The sequence below is a fragment of the Hemiscyllium ocellatum genome, chromosome 18, assembly GCF_020745735.1.
Source record: "Hemiscyllium ocellatum isolate sHemOce1 chromosome 18, sHemOce1.pat.X.cur, whole genome shotgun sequence".
Taxonomy (NCBI): domain Eukaryota; kingdom Metazoa; phylum Chordata; class Chondrichthyes; order Orectolobiformes; family Hemiscylliidae; genus Hemiscyllium; species Hemiscyllium ocellatum.
The window spans coordinates 39,923,903-39,940,764 of NC_083418.1; the positions used below are offsets into that span (position 1 = coordinate 39,923,903).

At 40.7% G+C, this 16,862-nt stretch overlaps 1 protein-coding gene across 2 annotated transcripts in view; it reads left to right on the plus strand.

The window, feature by feature from the left end:
• Positions 1-8,526, plus strand: part of syt19 (synaptotagmin XIX) — a 78,038-nt gene extending 69,512 nt beyond the window's left edge. For both annotated transcript variants that reach the window (XM_060838483.1, XM_060838482.1), the window contains exon 7: positions 7,758-8,526. In XM_060838483.1, the coding sequence (XP_060694466.1) occupies positions 7,758-8,065 (308 nt within the window). In that variant the 3' untranslated portion in view covers positions 8,066-8,526. The remainder of the gene's footprint in view (positions 1-7,757) is intronic.
• The last annotated feature ends 8,336 nt before the right edge of the window (positions 8,527-16,862 follow it).

A 16,862-nucleotide genomic window follows, 5' to 3' on the forward strand; every position in this document is an offset into this window, starting at 1 on the left:
TACCACCCTCTGAGTGGAAAAAGTTGCCCCTTAGGTCTCTTTTATATCTTTCCCCTCTCACCCGAAACCTATGCCCTCCAGTTCTGGATTCCCCCACCTCAGGGAAAAGACTTTGTCCAGTTACCCTATCCATGCCCCTCATAATTTTGTAAACCTTTATAAGGTCCTCCTTCAGCCTCTAACGCTCCAGGAAAAACAGCCCCAGCCTGTTCAGCCTCTCCCTGTAGCTCAGATCCTCCAACCCTGGCAACATCCTTATAAATCTTTTCCGAACCCTTTCAAGTTTCACAACATCTTTCCGATAGGAAGGAGACCAGAATTACATGCAATATTCCAACAGTGGCCTAACCAATGTTCTGTACAGCCACAACATGACCTCCCAACTCCTGTACTCAAAACTCTGACCAATAAAGGAAAGCATACCAAACGCCTTCTTCACTATCCTATCTACCTGCGACTCCACTTTAAAGCAGCTATAAACCTGCACTCCAAGGTCTCTTTGTTCAGCAACACTCCCTAGGACCTTACCATTCAGTGTACAAGTCCCGCTAAGATTTGCTTTCCCAAAATGCAGCATTTCACATTTATCTGAATTAAACTCCATCTGCCTCTTCTCAGCCCATTGGCCCATCTGGTCAAGATCCTGTTGTAATCTGAGGTAATCTTCATTGCTGTCCACTACACCTCCAATTTTGATGTCATCTACAAACTTACTAACTGTACCTCTTATGCTCGCATCCAAATCAATTATGTAAATGACAAAAAGTAGAGGACCCAGCACCGATCCTTGTGGCACTCCACTGGTCACAGGTCTCCAGTCTGAAAAACAACCCTCCACCACCACCCTCTGACTTCTATCTTTGAGCCAGTTCTGTATCCAAATGGCTAGTTCTCCCTGTATGCCGTGAGATCTAACCTTGCTAATCAGTCACCCATGGGGAACCTTGTCGAAAGCCTTTCTGAAGTTCATACAGATCACATCTACCGCTTTGCCCTCACCAATCCTCTTTGTTACCTTCTCAAAAAACTCAATCAAGTTTGTGAGACATGATTTCCCATGCACAAAGCCATGTTGACTATCCCTAATCAGTCCTTCCCTTTCCAAATACATGTACATCCTGTCCCTCAGGATTCCCTCCAACAACTTGGCCACCACCAAGGTCAGGCTCACTGGTCTATAGTTCCCTGGCTTGTCCTTACCACCCTTCTTAAACAGTGGCACCATGTTCGCCAACCTCCAGTCTTCTGACACCTCACCTGTGACTATCGATGGTACAAATAGTGCTTTGAATGTTGTGTTCTCTAGCTTCCCACAGAGTTCTCGGGTACACCTGATCAGGGCCTGGGGATTTATCCACTTTTATGTGTTTCAAGACATCCAGCACTTCCTCCTCTGTAATTTGGACATTTAGCAAGTTGTCACTATTTATTTCCCTACATTCTACATCTTCCGTATCCTTTTCCACAGTAAATACTGATGTAAATTCTCATTTAGTATCTCCCCCATTTTCTGCGGCTCCACATGAAAGCCACCTTGTTGGTCTTTGAGTGGCCATATTCTCTCCCGAGTTACGCTTTTGTCCTTAATGTATTTGTAAAAACCCTTTGGATTCTACTTAATTCTATTTGCCAAAGCTATCTTATGTCCCTATTTTGCCCTCCTGATTTCCCTCTTAAGTATACTCCTATTGCCTTTATACTCTTCTAAGGATTCACTTGATCTATCCTGTCTATACCTGACATATGCTTCCTTCATTTTCTTAACCAAACCCACAATTTCATTAGTCATCCAGCATTCCCTATACCCACCAGCCTTTCCTTTCACCCTAACAGGATTATACTTTCTCTGGACTCTTGTTATCTCATTTCTGAAGGCTTCCCATTTTCCAGCCGTCCCTTTACCTGCTAACATCTGCCCCCAATCAGCTTTTGAAATTTCTTGCCTAATACTGTCAAAATTGGCCTTTCTCCAATTTAGAACTTAAACTTTTAGATCCGGTCTATCCTTTCCCATCACTATTTTAAATCTAATAGAATTACGTTTGCTGGCCCCAAAGTTCTCCCCCACTGACACCTCAGTCACCTGCCCTGCTTTATTTCCCAAGAGTAGGTCAAGTTTTGCACCTTCTTTCGTAGGTACATCCATATACTGAATCAGAAAATTTTCTTGTACACACTTAACAAATTCCTCTCCATCTAAACTCTTAACACTATGGCAGTCCCAGTCTATGTTTGGAAAGTTAAAATCCCTTCCATAACCACCCTGTTATTCTTACAGATAGCTGAGATCTCCTTACAAGTTTGTTTCTCAATTTCCCTCTGACTATTAGGGGGACTGTAATACAATTCCAATAAGGTGATCATCATTTTCTTATTTCTCAGGTACAACCAAATAACTTCCCTGGATGTATTTCCAGGAATATCCTCCCTCAGCACAGCTGTAATGCTAAACCTTATCAAAAACACCACTCCCCCTCCCAACTTGCCTCCCTTTCTATCCTGGAACATTAACCTGCCAGTCCTGCCCATCCTTGAGCCATATTTCTGTAATTGCTATGATATTCCAGTCGATTGTTCGTAACCTTGCCCTGAGTTCATCTGCCTTCCCTGTTAGGCCCCTTGCATTGAAATAAATGTAGTTTAATTTATGAGTCCTACCTTGTCCCTGTCTGCCCTGACTGTTGAGTCACTTCTTTTCTCAACTATACCAGTCTCAGATTGATCTCTTTCCTCGCTATCTCCCTGCATATGTCCCATCTGCACCCTCTCTGAGACATCCTTGATCCTGGCACCAGGGAAGCAACACCCATTCTGATTTTTCGCTGCTGGCCACAGATATGTCTGTCTGTACCTCGGACTACAGAATCCTCTAACACAATTGATCTCTTGGAACCCGACGTATCCCTCTTTGCATTAGAGGCAGTCTCAATACCAGAAATTTGGCTGTTCATGTTATGTTCCCCTGAGAATCCATCATCCCCTACATTTTCCAAAACAGCACACTTGCTTGAAATGGGTATAGCCACAGAAGACCCCTGCACTAGCTACCTACCTCTCTTACCTTTCCTGGAGTTAACCCACCTACGTAACTGTATCTGAAACTTCCCCCCCTTCCTCTAACTACCATTCAACACATACTGTTGCTGTTGCAAATTCCTCACTGCTTCTAACCGTCTCTCCAACCGATTCATTCAATCTGATGTGATTCGCAACCAACAGCATTTATTGTAGATATAATCCACAGTAACCCTTAGACTCTCTTTAAATTCCCACATCTGACAAGAAGCACATATCACTCTACTAAGGGCCATTTTTGCTCCTTCAGAATCTACAGACCCAAAAAATAACACTATCTTATTCCTCTACAAAACACTGCCCCAGGTTAAATTAATAGTTATGGCTTATATTTTAAGTTTAGTCAAGAGACATATCTCAAAAAACATATAATCAAGAAAGAACCCATTCTATTCACTCATGCAGACTTTCTGTGGGCCAAACTTAAAACTATTTGCTTATCTGTTCCTGTGCTGTGAACTTTGCCCAAACAGATCCTCCAAGATCACTTGTGAATTTCACTGTTTATTCATTTTCCCAGACGGACTCCAATGTCCAGTGATACATGAATTCAAACAGCAAAGGCAGTAACTGTGCAGGTGGTCTCAGTTTCTTTCTCTCTCTCTCTCATGCACAGCCCTCACCATGTGCTTCATTTGTCTGTCCTTCTTCCTTTTAAAACTGCTGTTTTTTTGACTTCTTTTTCCCAAAGTTCCAAAACAATGCAATAGTATAAACAATATAAAACAGTAATTACTGCTCCTGGATTTCGATGAAATCACCTCCAGCACCTAAAATACCTCAAAAAAGGAGCAGCTGTTACAGCCAGAAATTGTTCCCGTCCTCCATCTTAGATTACCCAGAATCCTAGCAGGGCTATATTGGAGCCTTCTTCCCCCAGGCTCCTGATATATGTGATCTGACATCACTAATGATGCACTAAGACCAAGTCAAATAAGCATAATCAGGCCATTCAGCCCATCAAGTCTGCTTTGCCATTCATTAAGATCATGGCTAGTCTGATAATCCTTATCTCCACTTTCCTACCTTTTCCCTGTGACCCGTGATTCCTTACTGATTAAAAATCTCAGTTTAGATCAGAGTGGTGCTAGAAAAGCATAGCAGGTCAGGCAGCATCCGAGGAGCAGGAGCATGATGCTGCCTGACCTGCTGTGCTTTTCCAGCACCACTCTGATCTGAACTCTGGTTTCCAGCATCTGCAGTTATCACTTTTGCCTAAAACTCTATCTTAGCCTTGCATATACTTCACTTTTCAGCTTTTGCAGTGCGTTAGAGTAAAAAAAATCCCACAGATATTACCCACTGAGAGAAGAAATTCTTCCTCATCTTTGTCTGAAATATGCAACCCCTTATGCTGAGATTGTCCCTCCCTCCTAGACTCTCTCACAAAGCGAAAAAAACTTTTCCACATCTGCCCTGTCAAGTTCTATAAGAATATTTTATGTTTCAATAAGGGCGCCTCTCATTCTTCTAAATTCCAATGAGTGCTGGCCCAACTCACTCAATCTCTCCTCATAAGACAGTCCCCTCCATACCTGATATCAAGCGAGTGAACCTTCTCTGGACTGCCACTAATGCCAGTGTATCTTTCTTTGGATAAGAGACACAAAACTGTTCACAATATTCCTGCTGTAGTTTGAGGAGTGCTTTGCATCGTAAAATCATACACAAGACATCCCTACGTTTATTCCCCATTCCTCTTTAAATAAAGGCCATCCTCTATTTGCCTTCCCTATTACCTGCTGACCTTGGATACTAGGTTTTAGTGATTCATGCATGAAAATTCCCAAATCCAAATCCCTCTGTTCTGCACCTCCCTGCAAGCTTCCTCCTTTTTTTTGAAACTGGCTTTTAGCGTAATATTCACTAACCTTTTATGTTACATTTTAGACTACTTGCTGGCAATCCCAACTAGGTGCTACATGCAAAAGCTGAGAAGCGAATTTAGATTCTCAGAAGATTTTTTTAGTCTGTCTGCTTCTTTTACCTCTGCTCCATGAAAACACCCGAAGTAAGGGCAAAGGTAGTGGTCCCTTGCTTTCTCTTCTGCCACTCCAGCACCACCTTCTCCTCACAGTTGCTGAGGTCCTGCTGTCAGAAAAGTGACCCAACCCCGAGGAAAATGAGTCACTGTCAAGCAAGAAGACTCAGACCATTGTATTTGGGCCCAGAATTCAAAGTTGCATTTTAAGATGTAAGCAACCTACTTTTGATTAAAATTGAGAAAGAAAATGAATCATAGGAAAATCTAGCTAAGGTTTTAGAAAGCAAACTGACAATACCCATTTAACACAATCTCCCAATCCAATTTCACTAAGACATTTATGTTCTCTATAATTGAAGAACTATATTCAGAATTTGACAAGAATGCATTTCAGTATCCATCTCCTCCTTATTTAAAAAAGGCAAATCTCAGACAATTGATGGCGGTTGTGTGACTTTTCATCCTATTCCAGCATAATTGTTTCCAGAGGCTAGGATTAAGCTTTCAACAAACCAGTTGACCAACATACCAGAATGACAAATAAAAGAAAAATTAGTTAATTATTTGTAGAGCAAGTGAATGATTGTACTTACTGGGAAGAATTTAACTGTCACAAGATCATTAACCTTTCTTAGTTAATTATGTACAGTCTACAATGTATTACTCAATATACCGCAGGTATCTAATATTATTCTCCACAAATACTTTGACATGATGTGATGTCTGAGTTTTAACCTGTCCTGAATTTTATTTGTCCTCTTCCCATTTACCAAAAAAGTGCAGTACAAGTAACTGTCTGAAAACCTATATGAGCAATGTCTTTTTTCGCAAGAAACAATTTAATTTGATGAATTATGTTAATTAGTTCCTTTTCATGAAATACCTAAGAATTTCTAGATGTAATCAAACTAATAATAAGCCAGATGCACATGATAAATACAGGTAGTTCTTCTTTAATGCGATGGTTGCATATTTACGCAACTCTCTCTAATAGAAAGATTGCACATTAGAAAGAGCGCTTAAAGTGTTGGCGATGTAATTGCATTACAGCCAATACACATTTTAATAGTTTGCACTTTAGAAACAGCATCTCAATTTGTCAATCATGTTACAGCAAATTTGCTTTAATGAAACATGTGTTATAGCACAACAACCTGTAATGGTTTTAAAAAAACAATTCCAATCTACCTAGTTACACTATGTAATGGGATCAGTGTTCAAATGCTGCAAATCATTTACTCCATATATAAAATAAGACAGCACTTGAAGGTTAAGCTACTTCCAATAGTGTGGATTGATACGTATAATATGAAAAACAATAATGTTAAAGACATATCTTCAATTATATTTGAATATTACTAAGGCCTGAAAACATATAATACTATACTCTACCTCTATAAGATGTTTGTGACTTGGACAGTTTGTGCATTTAAGCCTGCATCATCAAATGTGCCAATTTACTTATGTATGCATGCAAATGTTTTTGTCGAGGTGCATGTTTATAACTGTAATAAGAATATATCCAGATATTCAAGTTATGTGAATAGGCATGCATTTGCCAATGTCTGCACATCTGGTGTTGCTGTACATGTATATTAATATCTGGATGTATATTTGGATTTATGCCCATGATCACTTCTGCAAGTGTGTCTGCATGTAACTGTGCATCGCTATTTAGTGTGCTCTGGTTTGCTCTTGCATGTGTCTCCATAAGTAGTTTAAGATCTCTCATCCTAATGTATTTCTGAGCTGAGCTATTGCTCCTGACCTCAAGTCTCTACATCATTAAGACTGCCTATTGCCATCTTCATAATAACACAAATCTCCTCTCTTGCCTCAGCTTCTCTATAACTAGAATCCTTATCTCTGATTATGCTCTCTTAGTTGGGTTCCTGAATTTGACCTCCATAAAGATCACCTCATTTAACATTCTACTTCCCTACCCTGACTCACAAAGTCGTGTTTACCCATCCCAGTGCTTGTTGACCTACATTGACTCCCAGTCCCTGAATGCCTCAATTTTAAAATTGTCATTCTTGTGTTTAAATTTCACCTGCCCCAGCCCTGGCTTCCCTATTTCTGTATCCTCTTCCAGCTCTAAAACTATCCGAGAGCTGCATCTTCCTTCTATTTAAGTCTCTGTGCACCCTCTCCTTTGTTTGTCATATCATTAGTAGCAGTGCATTTGACTGATTTGGTCCTAACGTCTAAATTCTTTTCCTGCCCCTCGCCATATTTCTACCTTCCATCCTTAAATGTTACCTCTTTGACCAAACTTTTGATTGTCTCTTCTTCTTTGCCCTGATGAAAGATTTTGACAGATTAACCTCATTCAGGGGGCTTGCGACACTTTACTACATTAAAGGTGCTATATAAATGCAAGGGATCTGTATGTGTGTATCTGCAATGTAATTTGAATTGAATAATATCTGAGACCAGTGAATTTGACTGGCTATTTTAAACTAAGCCTACATTAAAGTTGCAAATCAACCTATTAGAAATATTTCTATGAAGTTAACAAAATAGTTGCTCAAATAATTAATTACTTCGCTAACTGACTGAAGCTTGTGAATTCCCAGTTTAGAATATACATGCTAAAGCACTGGTGAGGCTTTAGTCTTCTCTACAGAGATTGGCAGTTGCCTGGTATAATTACAGCCAATTCACAATGACCTTGTTTACTTATTTTTCCTTTCAGGTATTTACACAAGAGTAGATTTCTATGTCAATCAACACAAAATTAAGCACCAGAAGACGCCAGCAAAGCTGAAGTCTGAAATAACTGTGTTTAATGAAGTTATGGTGTTCACTGTGGCAGATTCGGTTATTAATCAGTCCATGATTATAACCTCTGTTTATGAAACATCACTCTCCAAGGACAGTGCAAGGCATCTCTTAGGCCGTGCATATGTGGGAAGGAAGAAATCCAAAGAGGATGATCACTGGCTCTCTATGCTGCAGTGCTTACGGCAGCCTGTGTCAAAATGGCATCCACTCTTAATCTAAACATACCCTGTGGGATCTGTCTTACCATCACCATTAATTATCTGCTAACGACAGCAGAAATGTGACAGCAGGTGCCTAGAGCACAGAGCACAGTCTTTCCAAGCTCATTCAATTCTATTTTGCGCAAAACAATATTCTGCAAAAGCATTAACTGAACGTAGTAGAAATCATTAGAAATCTTCATGAATTCAAAAGGAAATATTCAATATAAAATGGAATCAGAAGATTGATTCTGAATCATAAAAGAAAGCTACCAAACCCTAATAATTCTACTATGCCTGCGTATTAGCTTGTACGGTTGACTAAATATATTTCAAAGATAATCCACCATTTATTTTCAATCGTCACTTTCTTACTAGTTACTGGAAATATTAGAAATTGCCAGATATGCAAGAAAAACACATAGCTAAGCACAGGAACAGCTAATTGAAAGCTTTACAATTATTAATGTGTCTAATGTATTTTCACAACAGGTTTCAATTAAATTTGAAGAACAAAATTTAGCCAGTCAGAAATTTGAGCTAATAATGTCATGTTACTTCATTTTTAAATTTATTAAATCAAATCACGAGATCCAATTTGCAGCTTTTAAGCTGAATAGCTAGATAGAGAATCGGTCAGATTTGAAGAGCACAAATTATGATTATTGTTAGATTAAACACAATGTCATGCAAACGTCAGCTCTCTTAAATTAATGGAAATAACAGTGAAACAAACTTATCTCAGAGGGGTTTCTCCTGGGACATCTCAACATTGTTTATTTTAGGTGAACAGATTATCACTTTTTCTAACTTCTTGACTTGAAATTCCATTATTCTCACAATCCAAAGAAATGACCAGCCAGACTCTTTGCATCTCTTAGTTTCCTACATGCTTTGGCCATCTGTTTTCTGTATGCCTTGACTGATTTTCATTGTCACTTTGACCTAAGGCTCCTAAAGCTCTGCCATGCAGATATCATATTTAAGTGAATCACACATTAGGGTTCCAGAAATGCATGGTTAAAGGCAGCAATGACTTAGAACATAATATTCAGCAGTTAGGCAGCATCTGCAGCAAGGGAAACAGAGTTAACTTTTCAGGTCAGCGATCATTCACCAAAGCCAAAGACTTCCAGATATTTGTAAGAATTCAATACAACTAGGAGAAAGTGAGGACTGCAGATGCTGGAGATCAGAGCTGAAAAATGTGCTGCTGGAAAAGCGCAGAGGTCTGCACCCGATGTGGCCTCCTCTACATTGGGGAGACAGGCTGCCTACTTGTGGAATGTTTCACAGAACACCTCTAGGACACCCGGACCAACCAACCCAACCGCCCTGTGGCTGAACACTTTAATTCCCCCTCCCACTCCGCCAAGGACGTGCAGGTCCTTGGACTCCTCCATCGCCAGACCATGGCAACATGACGCCTGGAGGAAGAGCGCCTCATCTTCCACCTTGGAACCCTCCAACCACAAGGGATGAATGCAGATTTCTCCACCTTCCTCATTTCCCCTCCCCCCATCCTTATCTTGGTCCCAACCCTCGGACTCAGCACCGCCTTCTTGACTTGCAATGTTCTTCCCAACCTCTCTGCCCCCACCCTCTCTCCAGCCTATCATCCTCATCTTAACCTCCTTCCACCTATCGCATTCCCAACGCCCCTCCCCCAAGTCCCTCCTCCCTACCTTTTATCTTAGCCTTCTTGGCACACCTTCCTCATTCCTGAAGAAGGGCTTATGCCCGAAATGTAGAATTTCCTGTTCCTTGGATGCTGCCTGACCTGCTGCGCTTTTCCAGCAACACATTTTTCAGCTCAAGAATGCAATACAACCAGACCAACAATTGAAAACAGATTATTCTTATTAATGATATTTGATGTCCCAGCTGAAATAGCAACACAAATAATGACCCAGCACTTGCTGAAGGAGGGCATCTAGTGCTGAATGTCTCATCTTTCAGCTCCAATCACTATGGTGTCACAAATTGCTGCAAATGCAACTTGATAAAATGAACAGGGCATCATGGTGAACAATGGCCCAGATAGTGAATTTCCATAACACAATTAAGAATACAGAAAGAAACAGTAAACCTGGAGAAGGAATATAGGGAACTCAAAAAAAATCAATCACTTCAGAGGGGGTTTGAAAAAGAAGAGAGAAGTTTGAAAAAGAAACAAACATTTCGAAAACTTCTTGGATTTATTTACAGGAGACTCTACAGCTTCAGTTTTTCCCTTTCTGTAACAGAATTGTCTGAATGGCATCGCAGGAACACACATTCCATTGTTAAAATGTTGCGAAGTGAAATACCAACTCTAAGTTTCAGTGGCAATTTACTGAAACTCATCTAATATAAGACCAAAAGAACTGCAAATGCTGGAAATCAGATTTCTCTCCACAGTTGCTGCCACACCTGCTGAGATTTTCCAGCAGTTTCTGTTTTGGTACTGAAACTCATCTGGTGATTTATAGAAAGCTGTCATTTTTGCAAGCCTACACAGAACAGCAGAAAATCATCCAGCGATTTGTCATGTTTTCCAACTCATGGTGTAACTTTGCCCTACCACAAGTTGATGGATTTTCCACATACTAATAACAACACGTGAAGTAATCTCACCACCTTTTGTTAGCAAGTCCTGATTCAATGTGATAACCTTGCTTCACGCCAACAGAAATAGTGTTCCTCTGAGAGATATTTAGAAAAACCAGCATCCAGTAGTGTCACTGAGTGATGTCATTACATGATAAATCATTGCTTGCCAGTGGAGTTTCATTCTGTATGCAGTCACTTGCAAACATTCTCTGACTGCAGGGTTGACCTCACCATCCCTTTGCTTTTGTTTTTAAATAGCCTCATTCTACTTTAAATATTTGTATTCCAACAGGGGGTTGGCTTGGTTGAAGGATTGAAGGGGAGGAACAATGGAGAGCATGATAGTGGCATCTTGCCCATGTTCCAAATGCCAACTACCCCCTGAGTATTTTACTCCTGAAAGGGAAGTCCTTGGATGGCCCCCTTACCCCTGGGCTAATTGAGAGTCTTATGTAGCCAACTAAGGACTCCTCCGGGAGTATTGGGATTTTGCATGCAATGAGGAGACCATCATCAAGTATCTAAGCCAGCAGGTGAAATCTGGCAGCATCTTGGCCAGGCTGGGAGTGATGTGTGGGGCGTTGGGGAAATGGGGGCATGTGCGTCCTGATTGACCACCCTCCATCCATCAGAAGGGCCTTCCAAATGTACTGTGAAGCTCTGGACTTCTCCCCTGCATTGAGCAGAGGACCTGGTTGTAAGTTGCCCACTCACTGCTGGGCTCACCCTCAACTTTGACATTGACAATGGACCCCTCTCCCAGCGTAAAATACAAATACTTACATTTGTTTATTTGTTTCACCTTTGGATTTTTTTTGTCAAAGACACACAACAATATGTGAAATTTCACTGCTCAAACACTCTCAAAGTCTGTAATTCTATTGCATTGGTTCTTTCCAACGGTTCAATGTCAAGCGCACCATACTGTGATGTTGAGCAGATAGCAGCCAGGTTTTGCAGCACTTGTGGTATAGTAGTAATGTCAGTGAACAAATAATCCAAGGGGATCAGAGTACTGTAATATTCTGGGGCCATGGGATCAAATCTCACATAACAGCAGATGGACTTCAAATTCAATTAAAATAAAGTCATGTGCTGATCATGGCAACTATCAATATTGATATAAAAACCCATCCGATTTACTAATCTCTTTTCAGGAAGGAAATCTGCCATTCTATGTGTGCTTTACTCTTAACCAGCCTCTGAAATGGCTGAGCAAGCCATTCCATTCAAAGGCAATTCGGGATGGGAACTGGCTGCTAACCTTGCCAGTGACACCCACATCCCAAGGAAGAATGAAGTTAAGAAAAGGTTTCATCCCCAGATCTCAGCTGGAGTAGAGATAGAGGTTCAGTACCATTGCCCTTCTTATTATTAGGAAAAGTAAACAAACACCTAAGGTTCCTGACTGACTGTGATGCAGGGATATGCCCATATTGATGTTGGGCATGTACAGGATTGAGTAGTGCACAGTACTTATGTCTACTGACCAGACTCAATGGTCCAAAGACAAATAATTTCTACTTCAGTGATGTATTGCAGGGCATCTAATGTTCAAAACTAAAATTTCAACATTTGTGCGTTTAAGAAAGTAGAAGAGACGTTCTAACAGACTTGTAGGGTGATGGTGAAGTTGGCATTATTGAAGCTCTTAAAAAAAATCACTCAAGTGCAATAAATAGACAATAGAGATTTAATGAATTTGAAAAGTTAATGTAACAAAGTGAACAACGTCATGAACAGATTACATAAACAGCTGCAAACATATCTATATATACCTTAAAACACATTAAACAGGTAAACAAAGATGGCTGCTGTAATCTATGATTGGACTTACCAGCAGTGTTCTAGAAGATTCTCAGAAGTCAATGTCAGCCAGACAATCTACACCTCATGTAACTCCTGATGAGTCTGGACTGTTAACTATTATAACCTGCTAACACATCTTGCACAGAAGAATAGCAAATGAGTAATCGTCCATTTAACCTCAGGAATGAACCATGGATATTTGTTCAACTGCAATGTAAGCCTTTGTCTTGATAGTAACCACTTCCTCACCACCTCTTCTCACCCCAAACTGAACCCTTTTAACCATAATTTTCAACATAGCAAACAGTTAAAGGGGTCAATGCCACTACACCAAACATGTACTGACAACATCAAAATCCCCAATTGTCACTGTTTGAAAAGTCTCTGGCCTGTAAATTTCAGCCAATGACCAGTATATGTGCTCTTGGCAACTTTTTGCTCATCAAATCAGTGGAGCAGAAGTCACATCTCAGCAAAAATAATTCTCGGTGGAGATATGAAGAGATTTTTAAAACAAAGAAATGGTCTACAACTGTTGAACTACTGGCGAGCCAACTAGCCAACAGCCCAGCACAGGAATTCAGACTTTTACCTCAGTTTTGGGTTTTGAACTTGATCTTAAAATCAAGGATAAGACAGTATCTTTAAGTTATTTTGTACTAAAATTGTTACTAACTGAATGATTCCACTATTCGTTCTAGTTTGATCTCTCTCCTTTTATGAGTCCACACATAGCTGTTTTGCAGAATATTCCCCTGTGCAAAAGAATGTATGAAATAAACCATACTTCTATTTCACCTTACAAGTGTTGTTGTGGTCCTTATAAGGTCAGAGCCCTCAAATAGAGGGAGCAGACATAATGGGGCTAATGTGGGGAGGTGGTGGAATGGTGGTATTATCACTGAACTGTTAATCCAGAGACCTAGGTAATGTTCTGGGGATCAGGGATGGAATCCGACGATGGTAGATACCAGAATTTTAATTTTTAAAACATCTGGAATTAAGCAATGAAAGATGACCACAAATCCAATGTTGATTGTTGGAAAATTCCATCTACATGGAGGGAAGCTATTATCCTTACCTGGTCTGGCCTACATGTGACTCCAGACTCATAGCAACCAACTTTTAACTGCCCTCTGCGTAATTAGGGATGAGAACAAATGTTGGCCTGCCACTGGTGCCCTCATCCCATGACTGAATGAAAAAAAATTGTATAAAAACAGGGAAAAGAATCTGCTTATGGCCAGGTCATATGAATAGAGATAGCAAAAACGACATTGTCGGTAAAAATGATTCAACACATTATTAATTTATGACTAACTTTATTAATTTGAAATAGAGTTATCAGTCTATAATCTTTCATAGTCACTCCTTTCCTCAACAAAGCTTAAAATAATGTTTCTGGTGTTTGTTATTGATACTATTATCATACAAATTCTATTTCTGCCATTTAAACTATTTGTGCTAAATCAGTGTAAAACAAGAAAAAGCTTTCATCCTAGCACCCAGTGGCTTTGATGTGAAGTTAGTTTGAATGTTTCAAATCAGGTTTAATTAGCAGAAACTAATTTGAGCAGTGAGGTGAGAATTTGACTGATGATGCCTATTTGCATGAATTAGCATTCCAGTCTAGCTAATCTCACATATAGTCCTCTCAACATCCTAGCAAGTTGCCTCCAAACCCCAGAATTGAGTTCCTCAGCTTCCCTTCCACAGCTATGGCACCTGTTAAATCACTTTGGCTTATAGTGGACAGACCCCAGGACTGAGTGTGGTACAACCCCTGACCAGCCACAAGAGACAGCCTTGGCTGATGATTGAATAAATCCCTAACTGATTTCTGTGATCTCCCTGACTACTCACTGTAAATTCCTGAACTGGTTGAATTAGATCTGTAAGACTGACCATGGCCCTCTCCCCAGACTGTAGAGTTATAGCCTCCCACACCCTGTCTGTTTCAAATGGCTAACTGATCATATCCAAGCCCCTGGATTGATGGTGGATGATGCATTTGATTGAAGTGCAGGTCAGTGTCAATGTCCAGCAGACTGTTGACTGTGCTGGACCTGACCATGGCAGCTGCCAACCTCTTTATGGAGGACACTCCCTTGCCAGAGGTGTCAGGATACAAACAGTGCAGGTGGAATCCTCCACCCTTTGAATCAATTTGCCCTGTGCCTCTAAATAAACCTAGCTGCTGCTCTTGCTTTTAACTGTGAATTTACATTAAGTCCCTGATGGTTGACTCCAAGCAGCCTTCTCCTGTGTGCGGCTGGTCAGATGCCTGAGCTCCAGCAGTACTCTGAGTGCTGGTGGCCTGGGGCATTTCTCCCTTGACCAACTGTGGAGTCTTGGCAGTGATGTGCTCACCTACACATGCCCTGACTCTAATCTAGCTACAGTACCCACAGAGTGGTCAGTATCTGAGCATGGGAAGGGTGCAGGAGGTAGAATTACCAGTACTGAGGGATCGATGTCTTCTTTCTCAATGCCTTGTGAGTCTACTCTTTCAAAGGAGGACACAGCGGATTCCACTGGTACCTGGAGTCAAAAGAGAGAATGAGTTGCAGAGTAAGGTAGCGATCTGAACATGGAAGGAATACATTCACAGTGGCAATGGCAGTAATGGGAGTGCAGTACAACAATGGACAAGATTTTTCTTTAGTTGCCTTGATATGGAGGTTTCAGCATCACCAGAGGCACAGACACAGTACAGTAGAAGATGAGGAGATGCATGTTAGGCGCCCAATCACCCATCTTGGTTATCTCCACCCAACTGTGGGCCTTTTCCTCCCTCAGTGAGACTAGGGCAGAGATGGAATGAGATGAAAATGGATGTGACAGCTTGAAGTGCAGGTGGAGGAAAAGTGTGCTGAGTGAGAGAAGGCAAGCAGTGCAGCAGACCTGCAGAATGAATAGTTTGGGGTTTAGTGTGAGTGAGAGAGAGTGAGGGAAGATGATCAGATGGGTCAATGGGCCGAGAAATGGGAAATGGAGTTTAATTTAGATAAATGCGTGGTGCTGCATTTTGGGAAAGCAAATCTTAGAAGGACTTGTACACTTAATAGTAAGGTACTAGGGAGTGTTGCTGAACAAAGATCTTGGAGTGCAGGTTCATAGCTCCTTGAAAGTGGATTCACAGGTAGATAGGATAGTGAAGAAGGCATTTGATATGCTTATTAATCAGAGTATTGAGTACAGGAGTTGGGAGGCCATGTTGCAGCTGTATAGGACATTGGTTAGGCCACGTTTTGAATATTGCATACATTTCTGGTCTCCTTTCTATTGCAAAGATGTTGTGAAACTTGAAAGGGTTCAGAAAAGATTTACAAGGATGTTGCCAGAGTTGGAGGATTTTAGCTACAGGGAGAGGTTCAATAGGCTGGGCTGTTTTCTCTGGAGTGTTGGAGGCTGAGGGATGACCTTATAGAGGTTTACAAAATCATGAGGGGCATGAATAGGATAAATAGACAAAATCTCTTCCCTGACGTGGGTGAGTCCAGAACTAGAGGAACTCTCACTAGGGTGAGAGAGGAAAAAATATAAAAGAGACCTAAGGGGCAACCTTTTACACAGAGGGTGGTACGTGTATGGAATGAGCTGCCAGGGGAAGTGGTGGAGGTTAGTACAATTGCAACATTTAAACGGCATCTGGATGGTTATATGAATAGGAAGGGTCTGGGGGGGATATGGGCCGGGTGCTGGCAGGTAGAACTAGATTGGGTTGGGATATTTGGTCGGCATGGACAAATTGGACTGAAGGGTCTGTTTCCGCGCTGTACATCTCTATGACTCTATGAGTCTAATATTGACAGTGTCAGATCATGAGCTATCAAAATAATGGTGATACTAATGATACCATCATTATTTATCTGCAATGGTACAGCAATTTCAGGCAAGAAGCAAATTTGCAATTAAACTTAGAACTTCAGAAGCTGCTGCCTAAGTTGCACATCCACTGCTGACTTTGTTAAAACACAAGCATTTAATCATCAGCCTCATTTAGGAAATTTGTCAAGTAAACATGAACTGAACAGGCCACTGTCAATTCTGAGTACCCTTTTCAAAACACGATGTGTTAATTGCTGTCAATCAACCTCAGAGGTATTGAAAATTAATGGTAAGTACATCAAGGGTTCTTGTGAAGTAGTGGTGGTGTCCCTATCTCAGAGCCAGGAGCCATGAGTTCAAGTCCTAACTGCTCCAGTAGTACGTACTAACATCTTTGAACAGGTTGATTAGAAAACGTTTACAAATATAAAGATTCACAATAACATTTTAACTGTTCGTGGAGATTTTTAAAAGTGAAAGCTTACTTTTACTTCCTTTCAGTCTCCTTTTTTCCTAATCTCCATTAATCAAATCTTTCTTCTACTCTTTTTACATTTCTTTCTGTAGCTGATTTGATATTGAAT